Source organism: Triplophysa dalaica, chromosome 18 (assembly GCF_015846415.1).
Source record: "Triplophysa dalaica isolate WHDGS20190420 chromosome 18, ASM1584641v1, whole genome shotgun sequence".
NCBI classification, from domain to species: Eukaryota; Metazoa; Chordata; class Actinopteri; order Cypriniformes; family Nemacheilidae; genus Triplophysa; species Triplophysa dalaica.
This window is the reverse complement of record NC_079559.1, coordinates 8,696,892-8,720,740: the sequence shown is the minus strand read 5'-3', so window position 1 is coordinate 8,720,740 and position 23,849 is coordinate 8,696,892. Positions and strand designations below refer to the sequence as shown.

General features: G+C 37.2%; 1 protein-coding gene across 2 annotated transcripts in view; it reads right to left on the bottom strand.

Moving 5' to 3' along the window:
* The window catches only part of cpne5a (copine Va), a 58,641-nt gene that overhangs the window by 31,852 nt on the left and 2,940 nt on the right, over positions 1–23,849 (bottom strand). Inside the window, exons 2-7 of one of the 2 annotated variants that reach the window (XM_056773282.1) lie at positions 16,699–16,739; positions 14,528–14,574; positions 10,617–10,720; positions 8,823–8,862; positions 8,218–8,232; positions 7,994–8,070 (exon numbers count right to left, since the gene is read on the bottom strand). In XM_056773282.1, coding sequence (XP_056629260.1) covers positions 7,994–8,070; positions 8,218–8,232; positions 8,823–8,862; positions 10,617–10,720; positions 14,528–14,574; positions 16,699–16,739 — 324 coding nt within the window. The remainder of the gene's footprint in view (positions 1–7,993; positions 8,071–8,217; positions 8,233–8,822; positions 8,863–10,616; positions 10,721–14,527; positions 14,575–16,698; positions 16,740–23,849) is intronic. The other variant, XM_056773283.1, reaches the window with a different exon arrangement.

Here is a 23,849-nt window from a genome sequence, read left to right as displayed (position 1 = left end):
GTATGCACAGTCATTCAATGCGAGAGGAAGTCTGGAATGATGAAACCCTTCGAAATGTGGCATTTAATTTCCTATTACAACCCCAGTGGTGTGGCCGTTTGTTTATTTGGAAAGTGGCTTTTAACACTCCGTGTTGGCCGTGCTCTGCAGAAGAGCAAAATCAATGGCGCTCACTCCTTCCGTGCTGCATTCCCATATGATTCGAGCCTGATCAAACATCTGAACCCCTCGGTGCCTTCAGCTTATATTGAACTACTGCATGCTGTTTAACTCTTATTAATGCAAACTCAAGAGTTTAATTTTCCTTTCATCTAATTTAAACCGAAAAGCCTAGAATGTTTGAAATGCATTCTGTATTTGAAGCAATATCATCAACTGGAACCAAGCAAGACAATCTAAACCAGTTAGAGTCCACTCTGGTATTTCTCAGCCGTCACACAACTGTCAAACTGTTAAAGGGGACCTTTTATCAATTGTGGGGAAGGATAATATTTTTTTCTTGCTCTAGAAAGTGCAATTGAATATGTTTAGCCAAAAATTACTTAACAACATATAAAGGAAGCTTTTGTTCAGTAGCTATTAGCAAGTACCTGTCAATCAAGTTTATAAAAACCAGGGGATGTGAAAAAGCACAAAATACACTTGTTCATGTGGATTTTTAACACTTTTAGAAGCTTGACAGCTGTGGTCACCACTGTCAAAATGATTGTGTTGAAACAATACAAAGTTGGTGTGTTTTTTCCGGGGGGGTTTCTGAGACAACACACCTTTACTTTTAACTCGAATTGTGTTGTCCCTTTAATTTATTTAACACAAAACCAACACACACTGCGCTAAATAGCATGTTAATAATTAAAAAAAATTATAGGTGCTGTGTGTAATTTTTGGAAGAATTTTTAACTGTTATATAATTAAATGCTATATAATAAAGATAACTATGTTTCAGAGGTGTGTAAAGACCTTAAACAATGAAGCGGGTTTGTTTGATTACTTTAGAATGAGCTATTTCTATCCACATACACAGCAGGAACTGCTTTACAGAGCAGGGAAAGCATCAAAAACAGCAAAAACATGGCGACATCTTAGTTCTGTGTAAGCCTCCGTAGTGCTTCATAGGGAGGGGTGGAGTGAGCCATTGGTTGCAGTTCGCAACCTCACCACAAGATACCGCTTAATTTCCAAAACTGGACTTTTAAGAATCTAACTGTCATCATGGAAGACCTGTATAAATATTTATTGAGAAAAAAAGCATACTAATATGAAAGTACAGAATAAGTATTTTGGGGAAAACTGTTCTCAGAATCTTGAGCACAAAAATTACACTACTAAAATAAAGGTTGCTTTGAACATTATGTTGTGACTCGATGTGACTTGTGAACTTGATAACAGTACGGTCATTTTTTAAATGAAGATGAAATGCAGCAATTCAGTATAAGCCCGACACAAACACACATAACGACTGAGCATAAACTACCGTGCATGATTTGAATATGGGCAGTCTTTGTTGGCATTTACAACATTGTACCTGTCAAGGGAAAGCTCGGTAATGTTAACAAAAGCAATAATAATGATCTAGAGCACACATCAGCAAAGGAGACCAAGGTATCTTTTGCACATAGCTTACAGATTGATATCAACTCTCTAACTATAAACTAGAACCAATAAGATCAATCAGACCATCCCACAGCAGATATTCTAAGCCAAATGACTTATAAATCAACATCACACAGTCCGACCTGTTCGCTATGATCAAACAGTACCTTAACAAAGTATGCGCACAAAGCTCAGTCCTTAAGGAAAAGGAGGAATATATTAACACTGATCACAGATGAAAGAAAGTCGGGCAGAGAGAAAGAGTTAGGCAGCATTATGTGGAATATCTTCTGTCGAAGATGCTCTCAATGATGCCTCTTCTTCATCACGGCATCCGCGGAATCCCACCGTCTCATTTCACACGGGCATGGCCTGATTTGATCAATTCATGAGAAAAGAAGAGGTGATTTATGGTGGTACTTGTCAACCTAACAAATTGCTCCGCACTTGCAGCTACACGCTATATCAGAAACTATTCATCAAAGTGTTGACAAAAAGTTTTGACAACAAAAGAAGAGTTTTCGTCACACTTGTCCCCTAATCAGCCGCACAATGTTTAGATTAAAAAACAAATGTCCCAATGATGTCATGACCTTGAGACTTCTAGCAAAGTGCACAAATGTTATCTCACATGACTGGGAAAGATGCATAGCAGAATTGAACAGTAACCACAACTGTCATTAAAAACAGCAGGAAGGGAAAACGCGGGAGGGTTTTTGCACGTATCATCATTAGGATGAAATATTATGTTCGTATTTAAACCAGCAGCAGGTTGACAGGTGGCAATGAAAAACAGAAAACTACGGAGGAGATTCAAAGACGGAGAGGAATGATTAGAAAAAAGTATGTGATGAACAACAGTAGAATGAGAATCAAAGATGGATTAAATATTCATGTGTTTCCGAGCATGCAAACGTGTATGCGTTCATTAAATAACTAGAGCAGCTGATCCAGGAACAGTCTGAACAGATATAAACAGCTCTGGTTGAGAGTGATAAGCCGTGCATTCACAGACCATTGGGTCGGTAGAAAAATTTACATTCATCTTTCTAACAAAGAGATTAGGCGAATAAGTTTATCTGGACTCATTTCACATGAAACTAAGACAAACAGAGAGGGCAAACCCGACTAGTTGCTGAAGCACAGCTCTGAAACTCCATGTGGGATTGAAATTAGATTTTAAATTTAATCCAATTGCTTTACATATTTAGACAGGCATCTATAATCCTTAAATACGACAGCATTAGAATTAAGAGCGGTGTGCCATTTGCCGCCACTTGTTGAGTTTTGCGTCTCGATCGCCTTAAAATCCAAACAGTGCCGCAACAGAAAATATCTGAATAAAACTAGAGACACCTCGAAAATGCCTTTAAGCAAACCTTGAAAAATCAAAGCAGCAGCACACACCGCTTTGTGCTGCTAACTAACATAATCTATAATTTATAGAAACCTCTAAAATAACCGAGCATTTCTTTATTATACAGTTATGAGGAATCATCTTCTCTATAAAGCTACTTAAGAGGTACTGCAGTTAAATGAGCTTGGCATGAACCATTATTGTTTATTGTTCGAAAATGCATGCTTGCAATTAAATCATATTCATGAAAACATATCTTATATGGCTACAGCCACAAAATAATGATAGAGCTGAAAGCTACCTCATATGCAAAGGGTTCATCTAGGGCTAAGTAGAAAAGAAGTCTAAGACCGCCGTTTTATATTTTGCTTTATAGCGTGGACATGCAAATTACACAGTAAAAAAATGTATGTAGCTTTATTATTCAGCGACAGCTTCAACCTTCACTCAATCTTTCTCTCCCAAGTGGTACCTGAATTCATTTCTATTAGTTGGCCCAAACTCGACTCCAATTAAATACACTTGACTTATAAGTATTTTTAATTGGAGTCAAGTTCAGGCCAAATGAGACAAAATAAAATACTGTGGAGAGCGAAACTGAGAGAATGTTAAAAAGTGGTACTAGGAACTGTACCACGGCTTCGGAGGTGATTATATTTCAGCACTTATACGATGTATCCTCTATGGTGAAATACTGAAGTTATTCACCAGCACTCAATATGATTGTTTTGTGTGATTTAGCTTTTGAATTTTCTGTTTTGCCTACCAAAGCTACCTGACCTTGTGTAGTGACTGATGACTTTCATATCTGTAATTCTGTTACCTCCTCTGCTTAGTCGTCGGCCGGTGTCTATTGTGGACTGCACAACAATGTGCATGTGTCAAAGGTCCCTCAGCTTAGAGAAAATAAAGACAAAAAAAGTGTAAAAGCAGCTTTTTTCCTACACATTAGGGGTCACTGAGATAGTAGCTTTTCCAGCCCATAAGATATTTCATCTTGCCCTCATTTTGACCTCTAGGTGAATAAATAAACTGATGTTAAACCAACGACAGGAGGAATATCCATAAACTTAATGTGCTCCAGTGCTGGAGGCTTTTTATGCGGTCCGTCTGCAATCTAAAAACTCGACTGAGAGCAATCAATGTATACATTATGTGGACAATTGCCTTTCATAAATGACCCTAGACCAGAGTGCTTCTGCAGATGGAACGGTAAATGCATTTCCTGTACTCATCTCTCTAGATGTGACAGAATGGCTTAAAATTTAATTCTGTGAAGGGAGCCTATAAGAACACTTGGAAACGGCTCAACCTTCGGTGTGAATGTTTGCATATTTGCATAATATGGAGTGGCTTAGATGATCACAGACTCCTCTGCTATACGTGTGAATTCCAATTAAACTCATCCAAGATGATGGATCAACGTTAACTTACATTTAATTTGATTTATTAGACGAGACATGCCCTGGGTCGCTGTTTTAATTTACCACAGCTCGGAAATATACTACTGCAGGTTTGTTTATGATAATTTAAGCAATATTTAATTAAATGTTTTATTCTTTATTGGGGGCAAATGCGTACAGTGGATTTCTGAACCGCCTTTATTCTGCCGCTGCACTTTAAAGCTCATAGTCTGTTGTGGTGTTTTTTCTGGTTAGCATTTAAATCTGAAAGCCCCTTTTTGTCAGTAAAAAGCTTAAACAGCCTGCGGTCAAAACACATGCGATGTCCCTCCAGAGTAGTGCATCTAAGGCCTAGATAGAACTCGCTGGCCCATTTCTCTCTCTCTCTCTCCCTCTCATTTTCTGTTTGTCAATGCAACAGAGTCAAAGCATACTTGGGCACAGGCTCAATCTATCAGCATGACATAATGACCTAATGCCTCGGGCCAGAAGCTTCACTCAAATTGAATGTGCACGTGCCATCTCATGTTTTTAAGCCGAAGAGGAAATAGAATGTAACTTCTAACAGATAATATGTGACCCTGGACGACAAAGGTCTTAAGGGTCAATTTTTCGAAATTGAGATTTTTACATCATCTGAAACCTGAAGAAATAAGCTTTCTATTGATATATGCTTTGGTATGAAAGGACACTTTCTGGCGGAAGAATAACTAGTAGGAAATTTATAAAATATCTTCATAGAACATCATCTTTATTTAATATCCTAATGATTTGGGGCAAAAAGAAAAATCTGTAACTTTTCCCCACACAATGTATTTGTGGCGATTATTAAAAATGTTCCCTTGTTACTTAAGACTTGATTTCATATGTATGGGTCACTTATGTATGGTTACTAATAAGGTTAAAAAGTCAATACAGGCTGCAAGTTGTTGTCTAAAATGCAGAAATCACCCACTCACATGCTGAAATGCCACTGGTGTAAAATGAATAAATAAATATTAAGTGCCTACTGTACCACCCCGCCAATCATGTTGCCGTTAGCTCTTAAAACAAATAAGAAATTTCATAAGAAGTTTTATAAGGAATTTCCATTAAAACATCAAAATCCATCTAATATTTCAAATGTTTTATATTTATGCATATTTTGGTGAGTCAACCCGAATACAACACCACCACTAAAATGAGAAGATCACAGGCGTTCACAGGGGTAATGTGCTGTATTCAATAAGGGTTAGATTACCTCCCTTCCTATATCTCCTATATAAACAAGATCTGAGAGATGTAATTGAATCTACAGCAGAGGGATGTTTTGGTGTTCTTTCAGCACAGACGCAGCGGAGGCGGACCTAAATGTTGAAGATGATAAATTAACTTGAATTCTTTGCAGTAGCCATCAGATTTCTCTTTATGGTTGTACATAAAACATACAATTTTGAGCTTTAAAAATTGAGCTGCCAAGTGTGTCACCTTTGATTTACTTATTTTAAAAGAATGGATACTTGCAAAGAGATGAATGCTTCTGTATGGACCGCACTGAATGGATTGAGAAAACGCTGTAGCTTGTTTGCTGCAGACAGCTCTATGGCTGTTCAGAAGCAGGTCATCGTGTGCTCTGTGACAGACTCCATTTAGCTGTGGTTAGCAGATTTCCAAATTTCTGCTAGAATTTGATTTCTCAGTTACACACAAATGCATTCACTTCTGGCTTTTTTTTTCAACACAAACACCCAATTTTCACTTTAACTCACTTTCTCTTACTGTATCTTATGTAACACAGTCTGGGGAAACCGTACGACACCGGGGGCTCCAATTCTCTCCTTAAGATTCAAAACTCACACAGATTCTTCATTCACCAGTTGAGCAGCCAAGCACATCAATGTCCCTCATCCAAAATCTCTCCAATCACACAGTTCGCACAGATAAATAAAAGCAATTCACACATCTCATCTCGCCGTGAGCCTTTCAGGTTGATCAATAGGGTGTGCTTCACCTCAGACCTTCTCTTTATTTATATGTGCTAACCACACTCTGCATATCTACCTTGAAAACTTCAACTCTTTGCTATTTTCACACCATTATATACAAGTAGCAAGCGCCATTATAAAACACTTACAGGCTGTGGAGTGGTGATGATGTGTATGTGTGATCCGGACTGCACCAGTGTTTGGCTTCAAAGGGCTCAACAAACAACAATTATAGACCGCAAGCATTTTCAGTGGCTTCGTTCAAGGATTCTCCCCATTCATTTTTTGCATAGGGATTTCACAAAAAAATGTTTGAATGACATGAACGAACCAACAGTGATACAATAAATAGAACAAATGACTTTGTAGCAAAATGTGTAAAAAAGAGATTTAGTTGACCACAAACATATCTAAAAGTGATAGTTCACCCAAAAATTAAAATGATGTCATCATTTACTCTTTACTCATTTACACTGTTGTCATTTCAAACCTGTATGACTTTTTTTCAACTGCAGGACACAAAAGAAGATATTTTGAAGAAAGTCGTTAAATGACCGCGATTCACTTGCATTGGTTTTTATGTCCATACAATAGAAGTGAATGGGAACCAATGCTGTTCTGTTACCAACTTTCTTTCAAATCTTTTATCTACTTTTGTGTTCCGGGGAAGACAGAGAGTAATAAAGGTTTGAAATGACAAGAGGGTTGAGTAAATGATGACACAATTTTCATTTTTGGGTGAACTATCACTTTAACAATTTTGGAGCTTATGATATAGTATGTCTCTCTTGACAGGTTAATTCCTTACTGTCTATGGACAAAATAAATGGGATTTTTACTTCCCGAACCCTTCTTTCGCTCACTATTGCAGAATGGATGCCTTTGGTTGTGTTCAATTAGTGTTTGCAATCTACAATGACTAGCCTAATCTGCTATTCTGACACGCATCTGTAGGACACAGATGGTGAGGCATTGACGACGGTATCCATCATCGTTCCACAGCCATAATGCTCCGAACAGTAACGAAAGACTAGGCTACGGCCCATTTCAGCAAGGTCTGAACATAAAGACAGGCTAAAGTGATAGAGTGCATTGCATTATGGGCCATCAGGCAAGGTCAAAAACGCAAGTCCTGTGCATTTCACAGAACTTGTGAATTAATAACAACCTCATCACATGCTTGACGTTTAAAGGAATATCTGTTATCATTTACACACCGCCATGTCATGTTGATACTGTATGGCTTTCTTTCCTCCGCAGAACACAAAAGAAGATATTCTGAAGAATGTTGGTAACCGAACAATGGCGTCACTCATTCACTTCTATTGTATGGTCACTAAACCAATGGGTAACGCCTGTGTTTGGTTACCAGCATACATCAAAATATCTTCTTTTGCGTTCTGCGGAAGAAAGCAAGTCATACAGGTTTGAAATGACAAAATGGTGAATAAATGATACCTTTAAGAAGTGAAATTGACAAGTATAGCTCAGCAGGAAATAATTCATGAATCAATAAATGAGACTAGACAAACAGCCTGTCAATAGGCATGTATGCCATCCATCTGAAAAGGGGTTGCCCAGAAAGTAATTTCTCTGTTTCTTGTGGCTAGTAATCAGTCTGAGACGGATTCAAGCACAGCTGCTAAGTCCCAAAGAATAGTGAATTAGGTCCTTACCCCAGAGGCTTTTCCAGACGACTGCCTGGTGAACCCACTATTTCTCCCAGAGTGCAGAAGGTCTGACCCAGAAAGTCCTAAACAACGGTGGTCCAAACAAAAATTGCCCCGTGGGGTGGATTGGCATACAGGAAGTAAAGGAAAAATCAGAATAAATCAGGGTGATACTGGATAGAAATAAGATGTACGGGTAAAGAGTCTAGGAGTGCAAGGCAGAGACGTACGTTGAAATCGGAGGGCTTCCAGGAGGTATGTGAGGCCGCAAATATAACAATAACAACAGAGCATATCATGTAACAGAACAAGACAAACAAAGCAAAATAACCAAATTGAAGGCGTCAGTGAAGTCAGGCCGTAGAGGACCAAGAGAAAAAAAAAGAGAGTTAGAGAAGAACAAAAAGATTTTGGAGAAGAGAAAAAGGGGACGAAACACCCAAAATGATCACTGAGATAAACGAAAGAAAAAGAACTGTGAAATGAACACAAAAGCACATTGGGATGGTTCTATGCAAAAGATAATTTCACACATTTTTTATCATATGTTATATCTCCTGTCATGAAATATTTTTTTTGGCCGTTAAAAAGGGAACATTACAACATTTACTAATTTACCACATATCTAGTGACTCACTGTCCAGCCTGTTTTCTGTCAGTTCACAGAGTTTAAAGCTTGGATAACAATATCAAATGTGACAGTCTTTTAAATAACTTGCAGAGAACCAACCACAAAAACACAACGAGGGCATGCATATAAAAAGTATAATTTCACTTTAATACACAATCAGGCAAACAAACACATGCACAAATCGAACAGCGTCGCTATACTCACGTGTTTGGTCAGATCTGGACTTTTGGAGTCGATGTCATAACTGAAATGGCAGAAAATAGCTTTCAGTATTGATCATGTGACTACAAGAGCGCTCTAAGGTGTTGTGAAAAGCATGCTCGACAATTCTGAAGTTATTTGATCTGGGTTACCTTAACTTATAATGAAAGTATCCATAATGCTAAACAGCTGACTGCTACAGTAACTACTAACACAACTCCTGCTGGTACGGTGTAATTATGTCAATATTAAATCTCTGCCATTAATGAAAGTCATTAGTCAAACTGATCCAGAGACAGTGATTCAGGGGCATCTCCTTCTGCTTGAGTTATTTGAGGTATAATTAAAAATGTTTGCCAAGCGGCATACTACTCTACTGCAGCAACAATTCATTTTTAAAGGCACATATATCTTTAAAGGAACAGTTCCCCAAAATTGAAAACCCTCTCTTCATTTACTCAACATCAAGTTGTTCCAAATCTGCAAACATTTCTTTGATCTGTTGAACACAGAGGAAAATACGCATTTTGAAGAATGAAGAAAAGCAAACAGTTCTTGGGCATTTTGACTTCCATTGTAATTTTTCCTACTATGGTAGTCAATGGTGGCCAAGAAACTGTTTGGTTACAGGCATTCTTCCAAATATCTTTTTTTTCAGTGTTCATCAGAACAAAGAAAACTATACAGATTTGGAACAAATCGGCGGGGAGTATGACAGGTTTAATTTTTTGGTTAACCTGTTCCTTTAAAAAGGACTACAGAACTCAGGGTAGCCAATCAAAACTAGCCCAACGACCCCCGACCTAACACCAAAACCTAAAATATACATTTTGCAGTCACCTCTATAATTTAACCACATTTTTTTCTTGAAAATCACTGTACAGGAGCAAACATAATGACGCTTTTGTTTCATAAATATAAAATTTTTACCTTAAAAATACTAATGATGAAAGGAATATTTTCACCTTTAACAACAACCCACGATAACAGTATAAAAGTAGCCTAATTCCACAGGAAAAACGCAGACTTGACAACCCTCACAGAACTGCACTGTATGAAGATTAGCTTTAGGCTACTTATTAATTTAAGTTGTGCTATATATTTTGCGTTAAACATTATTTGATTAAAACCTCAACCAGTGCCGTGAGTTCACGTGAAAGGCAAAAGGAAACCAATCATGAATATTGCACTTCCATCTGGTTTCATTACTAGCTAGCGAAAAAATGACACATTTCACCTTTAAATTAGAATTTAAATGGAACACCCTTAGTATGCATATAAATTCCTGGCAGTATTGAAAGTTGAATTGAGTGGAACTCTGGGTCTGGAGCACAGTTGTTTGGCTCTGTAAATATTTGCATTGGTGTAAGTGGAAGTGGTATAGGAGTCAGCATGAAAGAGGAAGGTTTTAAGACCAAAGTCACTCTGTATTCTCCAATTAAGTCCAGCTGGTGTTTAGGGGAGCCCACTTAAAAGAATGAATGAGCATGCGATGGACACACAGGTGAAGGTGAGAACGCTGTGTAAATCTTTCGGCATCCAGCATAGTGCTTTTGCTTTCAAAGGGAAGCGCGAAAATTGAGGATACAACTCATCTGAAATATTTATCACCCTTTCACTGATCCAGCCCCTTAAACATGACAGTCAAGAGAGATTCACCATCAATAATTACAGAGGAGGACGCGCTAGGGGTGAGGGTTTAGAAAGAGAGACAGATAGAAACAGGGGATGGAGTGGGACAGGTCTTCACAGAGCAAGGCAGATTCCTCTGTGTCAGCATCAAAGGGAAGAACTCACATGTCAAAGCGAAGATTTTGCTTCTCCTCAAAGAAATAGTCCAGGATGTACTTTCTCACAAAATCCGGGTTCAGGGTATTGTCGATGACTTCAGTTCTCCCAAACTAGACAAAGAAAGAGCACAGCATAGCATAGAAATAATAAAGTTACAGTTCGGCAGGCCAACGTGATTGTCTGATTTTTATATTCAGCTGAGTTGGCATAAATGTATTTACACAGGAATCACAAACACTGTAAAGCCTCTTAGGTATCGCTAATGCATGTCAGTAAATGTCAAAAATGGATTTGCACCTGGTTGAGTTTTATTGTGTCATTGTGATGTGAATACAGCGAAGACTTGCTTAATGTAATAAAGGAGTTTGTTTAAATGAGTACTTCTATTATCTATCATCATTTACTCACCCTCAAGTTGTTCCAAACCTGCATAAATCTCTTTGTTCGGATGAACACAAAGAAATATATTTGGAAAAATGTTAGCAACTGACATTTCTGGGACATCCTTGACTACCATAGAAGGAAAAACTGTTGTATATTTTTTGTTGCGTTGAACACAAAATGAGATATTTTGAAGAATTTAGGAAAGCAAAAAGTTCTAGGGCACCTTTGACTACTATTGTAATTTTTCCTACCATGGTAGTCAATGATTTACTGACTATCACGAATTACTGACAATAATTGTCAGTTACTAAATTTTGTGAATATCTTTCTTTGTGTTCTACAGAACAAGGAAATGTATATGGGTTTGGAACAACTTAGTGGGGGGGATTCATGACAGAATTTTCGTTTTTGGGTGGAATGTCCATTTTAATGTCGAAGCAGGAAGCAAAAACAGGACCGGACTACACGGACCACACTACAAAATGGAATGGAGTGTCAACAAACTTTTAAATAAATACCCAATAATCTATGCTGCATTAAGTCAGCAGGCGCAAAGAAAACTAGAACAGGTGAATTTTTTGCAGGATGTTTGGAGCACTACTTTTGATAAATAAAAGAACCCCCTCATGTAATCAGTCTTTGTGTGGCATGTATGCGAGTGTTTGCATGCAAATAAAGGGCACACAGGCGATAAATAAACATGAATATTCAGAAGTGCAGCTCTCTGAGCTCATGGGATGTCACTTTAATGGCACATGGTCACAGTCTATTCATATGAACATATGCAGTACTAAAAATGACTGCAATTTCTATGCTAATAAAGAAACAGAGCTCAGCTTTATGTATGAATATTACTTCACAACCAACTGTTTCACTGTAATGTCCTCTGAAAATGTAGAATCGCGAACTCTAAAAGCATCTCTTTATCCGCTATAGCCGCTGGAAGGGTCTGTCCCTGTTGGTTTTAGAGCAAAAATCTGAATCAGAAAGTGTGGGTAAACATTTCTGAACCTACAGCAGTCTCAGAGAGGAAAAGAAAAGAGAACAGTTTTACAGGAGCTTTCGTTCTTTGGGATGTACACTAGAAAGAAGGTCTGCAGCTGGTTTCCTCAGCTGATAGTGTTTCCCATGAATAATTAAATATGAGAAGTCAGATGAGAAATGAATAAATAAATGAATCACCAGAAGGGGGGAAACTGTACTGGCCAGGCAGAAATTAGGGAGGAATATGATTATTAGCGTTCGTATGATAATCAGGTGATTAAAATATAAAACCATTTTTCCTCATTACAGAGTAATGTAAATGTAATAAAATGTTAAGATGTAAAATGTCAAAGATATGTAGGGGGATGAAGCCTACCCTCTACTAGTCTTCCATTATGAATCCTTTTGCATATGAATGTACATGGCCTGGCCCATATGTATTGCTCTGAACTCTTAAAGGCAGATTCAGACGGTACGCCGTGAGTGGTGTGAGTGGTCATTTTTGACGTATCGTACAGCTCTGGGAAGTCAATAACAGTTAAAACTATCTTTTACTCCATCTTTTCAGCGTTCGTCTGCAAGATGAGTCAAATGTTCTATGATTGGCTGGTAATAATCTGTTCATTGATTGGTTACATCCGACACGGCTGCCGCTCAAAAGATAAAATATCTTTTTCTGCAGCGACGCCCGCCGCAAAGAGCCTTGCTTGTGGAAGCTGCAGCATTTTGGGTGCACCATCATCCGCTACGCCAATGAAATTGCCTGCGTTTTGCCGCTTACCGCATGTTTCCTATTGAACTGGACAGATGTGACTGCCGCGTACCATGTGAATGGCCCATTAGCCTGTTAAAATCCATAATATATTTCCAAAAAACTAAAGGAGAATATTTACTGAAATTTATTTTTCAAGGCCCTAAACGTTGAAAAAGAGACCAGCCCTGGAATGACTAGAATGCAGCTCTTTGAGAGGAGAACACAAGCAGAGTTTTTAGCATTCACAACATAATGTGTCATAAACACAGAATACAATTACACAACCTTAAAGTCACACTTCACATCACTTCGATGGCTGTTATAAATCATTCTATTTACCGTATGCTGTGCTGTAGGCTGTAAGCCTTTGTTTATTGCTAGCTTGTATACTGTTTGGCATTAGGTGCAGTGTTCTATGTATTATATCACAGACATTCAGATTAGTTCTGGGGAGTAATGCCATTAGAGAGAACAGATGCAAATAGAAACATAAACTTCAGGAAATGCTTTTGGCAATGCTTTTATATTTCAAGTCATAATGGAGAAAAAACGTGATTGAGATCAGACATGGATGAGGGGGAAACAAAACACAATAACGTATGATTTTGAGCAAATTACATTTGCAGAGTTGGAGAAGTGATGGAACAATAGGAAAAATCTCAACATGGGGAAAATAAAAGCGGCCAAACAGTGAAGTTATGACGGAAAACACACGTGCACCCATTAACTTGTATTGGTTTGTGTCTAAAAACACCCCACAGGAAAATCTTAAAGCCTCTGGTGGGTCATTTCATTCAAGTGTTTATAGATAAAGAATCACAGTTCAAATAACTATACATAATAAAAAAGGGTGTTGGGAGAGAACATGGGCACATATTGGCTTGTAAATCTCTCGGCTATAGTCATGCGTTTATATTGTGTCACAAACAACCGAGGATACACATACACACCTAAATCTCCTACTGACAGAGGTACACACATACAAAAAAAATGTCTTTATCAATCCTTTACAGCTTAGCTTTCTCCTTTTCACTGTGGTTGGTATAACACCCAAACAACAGATGTTTAACACCGAAGGGATCCGGTGAAAGAGTCCACAAAGCTAATCGGAGTCAGCAACCTGCTTAGTATTATGTAAGCTGTTGTAGTAAGAGAGGAAAAGCAATCCCAGAAAAACTGTACTGTCTGATAAAAGACGACTGACACTCCAGCAGCACTTATTATTTGAGTGGATAACATTTCCTGACATTTCGAAATAGACTTTGAGAACCCCAGCCTGAACAACTGTCACCCGTTAATGGGGAATTCAATTAAAAAGGGTTTCTCTACAAAAAACCAGTCCAGCAAGGAGCACCGCAACCCGCTCGGTCCAATTTAGATTTTTCCATTTTTGTGTAAGCTCATTTATGGACATGATTCTGGAGTCAGATTTTCTGCTGATTGCAATGACCTGCCAAATGGGAGCCAGGGTCCCCTAGCTCAACACAATTTAAGTGTGAAAATTTTGGAAGCATTACAAATGCTTTGGCTGGTGACTTTAGCAGCAGATCGACTTTAATGCTAATCGGTAACGGAAAGTGTACAATCATCTTAACAGCCAATCACTCAAGGCCGTGGGGACAGATTCATGAATATTCAACAGGGAAATCAATGGGCAGTGGAGGGCTGCAGAGAGACCGAAGAGGGCGGATCGTAGAGAAGTGAGATGGTGGAGGATATGCAGAGGTGATTAGAGGAAATGATAGAGTCTGTGTCTGAACTGATTGTCGGTTTGGTCTCGAGTGTGGACACTTACCTCGCGCCACTGCTTCGACTCCGTTCCCTGAGTGTAAAGAATACACACTGAGAACAAAGAAAAGCAAAGAAACAATTTGCATCAATACTGTAAAACAAACTTGATATAGTTAGATCAGAAAGGTAAAAAAACAACATCTTTCAAGACCGTGTTTTTGCTAGTAATAAGATTAAGATTTTTGGTCACACTTTAGTATAGGGGGCAATTCTCGCTATTATCAAACCATTAACTATGACTTTTTACCCAAAAAATGTGTTGCTTATTAATAGTTAGTAAGGTTGTTAGGTTTAGGTATTGGGTAGGATTAGGGATGTAGATTATGGTCATGAAAAATATGTGACCCTGGACAACAAAACCAGTCTTATGGGTCTTATTTCAAAATCAATATTTTTACATCATTTGAAAGCTGAATAATTAAGCTTTGAAATGATGTATGGGTTGTTAGGATATGATCATATCTGCCAGATATATAACTGTTTAAGAGGGTGCAAAAGAATCAAAATATTGATAAAATTGCCTTTGAAGCACTGTTACTGGTTTTAGGGCTGGATATTTACAAAATATCTTCATGGGACATGATCTTTACTTAACATCCTAATGATTTTTGGCATAAAAGAAAAATCGATAATTTTGACCCATACAATGTATTTTTGGCTTTAATTTAAAATGTTCGCATGCAACTTAAGACTGGTTTTGTGAACCAGAGTCACATATATGCGTTATAAATACTAATAAACAGCCAACATGCCAATAATAGGCATGCTAATAACAACTAGTTAATAGTGAGAATTGTTCCCTTTACTGAAGTGTTACCGATTTTTGTCTCTGTTTCTTAGATTTTTTCTTCTACAGAAATCTAATAAATGGTTGCACTTGACTTAAATGGGATAGTTCATCCTAAAATGAAAATGTTGTCAACATTTACTCACCTCTTGTTATTTCATGCCTGTATGACTTATTTCTTCTGCAGGACAAAAAAAGTAGATATTTTGTAGAATGTTGATAACCGAAGGATAGCGGTACCCATTCACTTCTATTGTATAAACACAAAACCAATGCAGGTCAATGGGTACCACCGTTGTTCGTTTACCATCATTCTTTAAAATAATCTATTTTGTGCTCTGCAATAGAAAGAAAGTCATATATTTTTGAAATAACAAGAGGGTGAGTAAACGATGACATAATTATTGGGTGAACTATCCCATTAAAAGAGATCTTAGCCATGTCACACAAACAGAGGTCTGATTTGACATCAAATATCAATATTATTTAGAATTTCAATCTGAACATAAAATTGATCTAAAACCAGATTATTTTTTAGATCATTGCGGAAGATGTACAGTAGTCCAGAGGAACTGTTTCAATTGTTAATGCTACACAAACGTTTAAACAAAATGCAACCAACAGAACATTTACCTGTATAACCAAATAAAATGAATTTCTTTTTAACTATATATGTAAGATTAAAATAATAATAGTAATAAAATAAAAAATAAAAACTGAAACCTTGATTGATTCTAGACCAGTGTTTACATCTTGCGAAGTGGTATTTATTTTTCTACATTAATTTTATAGCTCTGTACTATTTAAGTATTAAGTACTTGGATGAAATACAACTGATCTATGAAAGAGCATCCTTTGAACAATATTTTTTTCCTCTAGGTCCCTATTTCATAATTTATGTGTTTAGTAAGAGATTTACTATACATGTCTAAGAAGACCCCCAGATGTCCCTATAATTCATAATGCATTTGTATTGAGGGGCCAAGTTCATCCTCTACATTTATTATATGTTGGTGAAGAAAATCTGTCACATTGCAATGCAAATGCTATGCATGCGTTTAAGGGAACTTGGAAGAAACAGCAGAGTAGACAAATTGCAGGCAGAGTGCAGAAAACAGAAGCACAACTGAAGTGTGTGGAAGAGACAGAACTGGAGAACGATGTGTCAGGTACAGAAAGTTCGAGGCCTGGGGACTTTGGGGAGCCTGAGAAGTTTCTATAAGTGTGTGAGTGACGTGTAATGCATACAGAGTAGATTAAACTAATAACTTGACTCTGAAAGCACTTAGCTTACATTCTGAACATTGCATGGCCAAAATATGTTTTCGTTTTCTTTTTGAGTTTTACAAAACAAGTGCTATTGTCATAGAAAAAAGAGATGTACTTACAAGGATCAGACTTGGAGAACGTGTCTCGATCTAACAGGTTTCTAGGGAAACAAGAGAAAAAGGCGCCAATGAAGCTTATTTGGGTCAAACGGTTCAGGCATAAAATGAAAACAGCAGCCTAACACAAATAAACCGGATGGAGTTCTTATTCAAATGTTATTTCAAAACCCAATCATTTGGATCCTTCAGTACCCATAAAAATTGAGAAGAGAGGTTACACTTCCATTACGTTGATATATGAAAGAAAAGTTGTGTTTTTCGTTTTTGTACATACTTACACAAGTTGTTCGAAATTTTCAAAATAATCCATTTGAAAGCATAAGGGGAGGCATATGGCAACATAAGCCAAGCACTCACAGAGAAGAATTTATTCCTTTGAATACTAACGCTTCTCCTTGCTTAAATTAAATGACATTCTGAGCACAAATAGGGTGCAAAATAAGCCAAAATATACAGTTTTGCAAACTCTTCAGACAGCTCTTGACATTCATTTCATTCTTATTGTCATCTTTTGGCTGATCGAATCTGAAAGGGTTTTTAACATCCTGGTCCAATAAACTCTGTGAGAGTCACTAACAGATAATTGGTCTTGTTATTCAAACCTTCTTTTTCATCAGTAGCGCTCTATAAAACATTTTCAAGCGGTTTAATTTGACAGGCTGGAAAATATCTGTTTTCTATTGCAATATCAGTTTTAGAGGAATTAGTCGTAATTCAATTTTATGTGTGTCTTTGGATTTTATAATGGGTATTTGAAAACTCTGAAACAGGGTTCGCTGATTCTCATGAGTGTCGGCTACACATTGTTAGTGTGCTTCAGACATTGACATATGAGAAAAACTGTCAATTCAACTAGTAAACATTCCTGCAATTGCAAAGGTTTTAAATTAATCTTTTCACCCGTGGTAGACTGAGCCTTGTGTGTTCAACAAGAAATGAGTTTTTAGAGACGTTTCAATGCAAAACTAATCATTTAACTGCACCCAAGCAGTCATTTGGATAAATGAATAAACTCAATTCAAGATCACATTTTAGACTTGGCTGATAGATAAGGTTTTTTCATTATTGATTTTTTTATTCTTTTTTCCACTCAGACTCATTGTTATACCAGGTAGGTCTTCAAAACACAACCGAAAATCTGAACTGCTATAGCAGAATTGACATTTTTTTTGATTCAGCCACAAAGACATTTCATAAGTACAGACATATTCCTTTAGTATTTTGCAAACCAATAATAAGATTCTCATGCTTATTCTTTCTGTATTCACACATTCCTGCCTGAGGCTTAAGGTTAAATGGTTGCCTTTCTGAATGGGGGGATATCACAGATTCCATCTGTAATGAATTATTAACAAGAAATAGGACATGACTGAGGAATGAATTTTGGGGATCTTAAGATCTCAATGCTAAAGAATGGACATTTCTGAGGAAACGCTTAAATTGTTTGATTTATCAATATCATATTTGTATGCAACCGGAAACACAGAACGTTAGATACCTCAGTATAGCTTTCTTTGATGTGAGGATTTTGAAACTTGTGTCTACTGCTGCCAAAATAAAGTTGGGCTTCTTTAGAGACATTATGCCATAGACTCTTGAAATGGACTCTCTAAACATGCAGAGGTTTTGACAGATCTCTGACATTCACACACCAAAATGATAAATTGACTCCTTTGGGCTTCGAGACATGACTGCATTCCGGGATGAATCCTCCAACAACTAAGTGTTAGAGGTTTGTGAGAAGGCATGGGGTTCAAGCCATCCTTATTTTATAGTTATTTTTGTTACGTCACGCTTTAATGTTAATAACAATGCTAGGTATAAAAATCAGTCATAGTTAAGTTTATGTCACTTTTGCACCTTTCCACTGAAATAAATCAGCTTATTTTTCGCTGTTGGCCATTTTAAAGACTTTTTTGCATGTGAAATCAGATACATTGCTCTGCAGCACATGCTTCCTATCTGCAGGTTTGCTGTCGGCTGCAATATGGTTTTTAATTGCCTCATCCTTCAATAACAGCCTTTTGGCAAAGTCTGCATTACATTGTGATAGATTCACAAAACAATCCATGCTGAAATGTGCCGCCCAGGCCTCTAGGATTTTAAGTGATGAAAGATAAACGTTGGCCATTCTTTTCTAACGCTGACATTTCTCAGAAGGAAATGAGGTGCGGTAGGAACTTCATGCAGCTAAAATGTTTGACCATCTTTCTCATATTTTACTAACAATCTTATATTAGGAATCTAACCTCATTACGCTGTAATGTAATGTAAAGAAACTTAAATGTGGAGACACTCTTTTGGAAGTACAAAACAAATTATCAATGCAGTTTACTTTCCATGAGAGTTATTTTTCATGGCACCCGGAAATTCTAAAGTATAGAAGTTTTTATATCTTAAAGAAATTATTTAATCTCAAAAGATCAAGGAACATGGTTCCTGATATAAAACTCCTGTAATGTTTTTGTATTTATCACTGACTAATTAAAAACAATAGTAAAAAGAATGCACACAATTTATCTAGAACACAAAGACTCGATCGGAGAAGTACTGGATATTGCCACCTCGTATCTGTTTTTTCATTTTGCTAAAGAAGTGGTCTGACACGAATGGACTTGTGATCCAATCCCCCTCTCACCCACGCTCTACCAGCACCCGGTGGCACTGTAATTGGCACCCTCATGCGGGAGAAGCTATTCCAGTCAGCGGGATCAAAATAGATTCTAAACTCCTCAGCCACCCAATAAACTTTCATTGGTTCAAAGAAGCAGAAAAAGCAATTCAAGAGTCCAAGTCGCTATCGGGTTAAGAGGGGCAAAGAGAAATCTCAGTGTGCGTCTGAGTTGAAAGCTATGGACCTGCAAGGAAAGGTGAACAAAGAAAGGCAGGATGTACTCTTTGTGTATCAGAAATGAAACTCTTGTACACTGGAAGGGGTATTAGCGCTCTGTGTGAATGACTCTCAAGTCGGTAAGAGATGTTTGACATTATGGCTTTTTGTTCAACTTTGAGTAAAGCCTTGAGAAGGATTAAATAATAACAAAAGCATTTTTGAACATGAAAGAAACAATTGTTTTGATGGTTTCCATAAGTTTGAATAACTTTAACAATATACAATTGTTAATGGTTCATATTGAAATCATACATTTTATTGTTTCTATGATAAATGATATATCTAAAGACTGTGCTTAACTCTTATTAGGAATAGTTAACACATTTACCAACTTTCCCCATGTTATAGATGCCCTCAATGCATTGATAGCTCACATTTCAGTGCCAATCTAAACAAACCACATTGTGTATGTACGCTTTAAAATTTAAAAGCTTCAAAAAAGACAGCAACACGCTGATATTTCCCTTAGATTGAAACGAAAGATGGGCAGTAGGGTAGAACTTTCTGCCCTGGATCCCAATCACCCAAGCACAATGGGCACTGGCATTCAACCGGTGTGTTATTAAAACGTTTCTCAATGGTCCGTGGCCAGCTCTAAGATCTCAGAATTCTTGTTATAGTGTTTCATTAAATGCTGTATGATCTACAATCCTCTGTCTTCTCCACAAGGGGAAATTACAAAAGAAAACCATCAGCGTTTTTTCAGCTTATCAAAAACAGACAGGAACCCTGAGCAGACATCGCACATAAACTGGGTGTAAATCACTGCACTGCAAAAATCGCTAGTAAAGTAACAGACCATGCGGCCACCTTGTTCTATACAAGCCTCTGGCGTAACTGCTAAGATAGATGTTTGATTAACAAAAATGATGCTTAATCCCTGTTTCGCAGTGCCGTCTGAAGTATGACTCTCATTTGAGCTGAATTACCACTTTAATGGCTGAATTAAACATTTGTTTGATTACAGGGGACAGCAGAAATAGTCAAACAAAGGCTCAGTAATACAGAAATGATGAATATCATAATAATCAAAAAGTACCCTTAATAAAGAAAATCCTTTTTACATGGGTTTTTCAGGCTGAGATGATCAGGAAGATATGCCTTTTATATATCTTTGACTTAAAGCTATTGTCATGGTAATGAAGCAATTAAACTGCTCATTTATGTCACTCAGATATTTTGGGATTTATTGGGATGTGGAAAAATAAGCCACCATTTAAGGTCTAGAATATGATCAATAGCCTCCACTTTACCAACTCTGTAAATATTAATGCATGTATTGACTGAAATTATCACTCAAAAGGCCTGGTTTCACAGACACGGTTTAGCTTAAGCCAGGACTATGCCTTAGTTGAATTAAAATATTTATGTCGCTTTTATGAAAATGCCTGAGCATCTTGAGACAAAACAATGGCGTTGATATATTTTAAAGGAGCCATTCTTTTGCTGTGTTTGAGGCTTTGATGATGTTTCTTGTGTGTTTAACAATGGATGTTCATGTTTCTAATAAAAACAAAACGCTTTATATTTCACATATTTAAAGTCTATTGTTCAGCGCTGTCCCTTTCTAACAAAACGACTGGATTTCTTCTGGTCTATATAAAGTCCCTCCTTCTGAAACGCTCTGATTGGTAAAGCTGACCAGGTCTGTCGTGATTGGTTCCCCGCTTAGAGTGTGTCTGTGAAGATGTCCCACCCATAAAATATCAGCGAGCTTCCGTTTCTCGGGCTGTTGTGATTGGTCAGTGCCCCTCTCAGTGCACGTGTATTCATAAACTTTTAGTAATAAACAGTAACAATGAGGTTCAGCTTCGGCATTGTTGCTCTGCATTGTTGAGTGCCTCTGTAATCAAGCCTCAAGTAAGTGAAAAAGTTTTTTAAACATTTTTAATGTAGCTTTAAACGTACAGCTGAAGCCTTTCCCCTTTTTGATTGTAGATGTATATATTGGATAATATGACTCGCGTCGTTGACCGTAATCTTCGGTGCATCTTGAGTGAAAATGTCATTGTTCCCTGAAGCTACGTATGCCGGATGTAACTGAGCGGGCTGAGAGTCTATTAGAAATCTAAATGAAAGCCAATGTGAGAGTGAATATTTTTAATGAAACTATTCTATTGTTTTTGCAAAGAGTTGGTGAGATACGCAGATTATCATTCATTTTATTATTTTAATACAAATGCTTGAGAAATAAATCAACATTATCTAACAGCAATAAGACTGTCAATATTGATTTAAAACAGACTGGTCAGAGACCAGGAGATATTTCTACAACAATACTTTAAGGCAAACAGACAACCCAGATAGCAAAGATAATTGATTGCAATTGATGTTAAATCAATGTTGGGAATAACCTTGATTATAACATATAACATTGATATTATTAAATCAACTATCTTTGCTATCAGTGTGTTTATTTGCATTATTTATATGAGTAAAGTTTCGACTTGTAGTACAAGTGTGGAGAATTATGCTGTCATTCCAGTACAGTATTTTACTGAACATCTGAACCACGCATCAGCGACAAAGAGTTCAAGAGTTCACTTGACCATTTTGATCTCGTAAATTCAAACATCCTCTGCTGAGACACAAGCATTCCCAGCCAACCCCACACACAGGCTACTGACTCATTTTTACACTTACTACTGTACATCTGCCAGCTCAATTAACAACTGGCCTAGCTCTCACCAAGCGCATCCATCCGTTCACCATCTGTTGACTTCTCGCTGTATTAAGAGCTTCCCTCATTGACATGCAGAGGTCAGACACTCAGTCCCTCCTCTCAAAAACATTATGTGCTAGCCTATGATTTCCTTCTATCCACAGACTGGTCATATTGCAGTTTATTCAGACACTTGTTTATCCTCAAAGCTATAATTCGGACGATTCCACAAAATGTCAATCATACCACTCAAGATCAATATAACAGCGAAAATAGAGCGCATAGTAATCTAGAAAGAAAGATTTGATGTCATTCATGTGACTGTATATTTCCACATTTCTCTCAAATCTTTCTTTCTTAGGAGTTTTTGAAAAAGTACATTTATTTCATTACATCATATGCTTTATTACCTTATTTAGTTTTTGCATAATGGTGTTGATGTCGTTTAATAATGTTCATATATGCACGTTAAGCATTTAAGGATTAGCGACTATTACCCTCACGTGACTATTATCGGTCCTTATTTTTGGTAGATGCTCTGCTATTCTATTATCAGATGATACAATCCAGCCATTAAGGGCAATAGAGCTAAACGGATAGCTAAAAGAACGATATCATGGCTTACAATAGCACATGGCTCCATTTGAAATCAAATCACATGCTGAGAACGAAGCTGAACCTCGAGTTATTCATCTCCAGGTTTTAAAAAGCCCACCAATTGAAAGAGTCCCTGAAAGAGCTGTTCACAGCAGGATCGGAGCCAATGCAGTGGAGGGGTGGAATGTGAATGTAGATGTATTCCATCCATGATCTCGTTCCTTACCTGCAAGGTCAGCTAAGAGGAGAATGTGGATCTGCAGTGAAACTAAAGCTTGCCAACGAGTGCAACTATGCGTCTCCGCTGACACAATACATTGATCTTCCCGAGGGAAAGCAACAATAGGGGTGCAGGGATTGGACATCTTTGGCATGTTTCCCAACAGAAATGGAAAACAAACATATCTTTACAAGAAAAATCTAAAGGACTAGAACAAATTGGTTGTAAATAAATAATGTGGCAAGTGATGTTAATACTTCAGTTTATTGAACATAATTGTGGACCTTAATCCGGTTTGACGCTAAATTTAATTTAAAGGGAGTTAAAGGTCAAGAGCCAGTTTCAGAGACAAGGTTTAAGACTAGTCCCAGACTAAAAGTTTGAGCTATCTAAACTGATAATAAATTGGCCTGACATATCTTAAAATATGTCATTGCCATTGTTTTGTCTCAAGATGCACAAAAGTAATATTTTTATCTAGGGCATTTTAATAGAAGCGACCTAAATCACAGACCAGGCTTTGCTCAAGCCAGGACTATGACTTAATTAAATAAGAATATTTAAGTCACTTTTTAGAAAACATTTTATTAAAAACATTACTTGTGTGCATCTTGAGACAAAACAATGGCAATGACATATTTTAAGATATGTCAAGGCTATTATTTTCATATAAACTCAAATATTCATTTTTATCTAGATTGGTGTCAAACTGGATTAAGGTCTACGATTATGTTCAATATACTAAATTAAATGTTTAGGGGAATGATCATCATGAACTG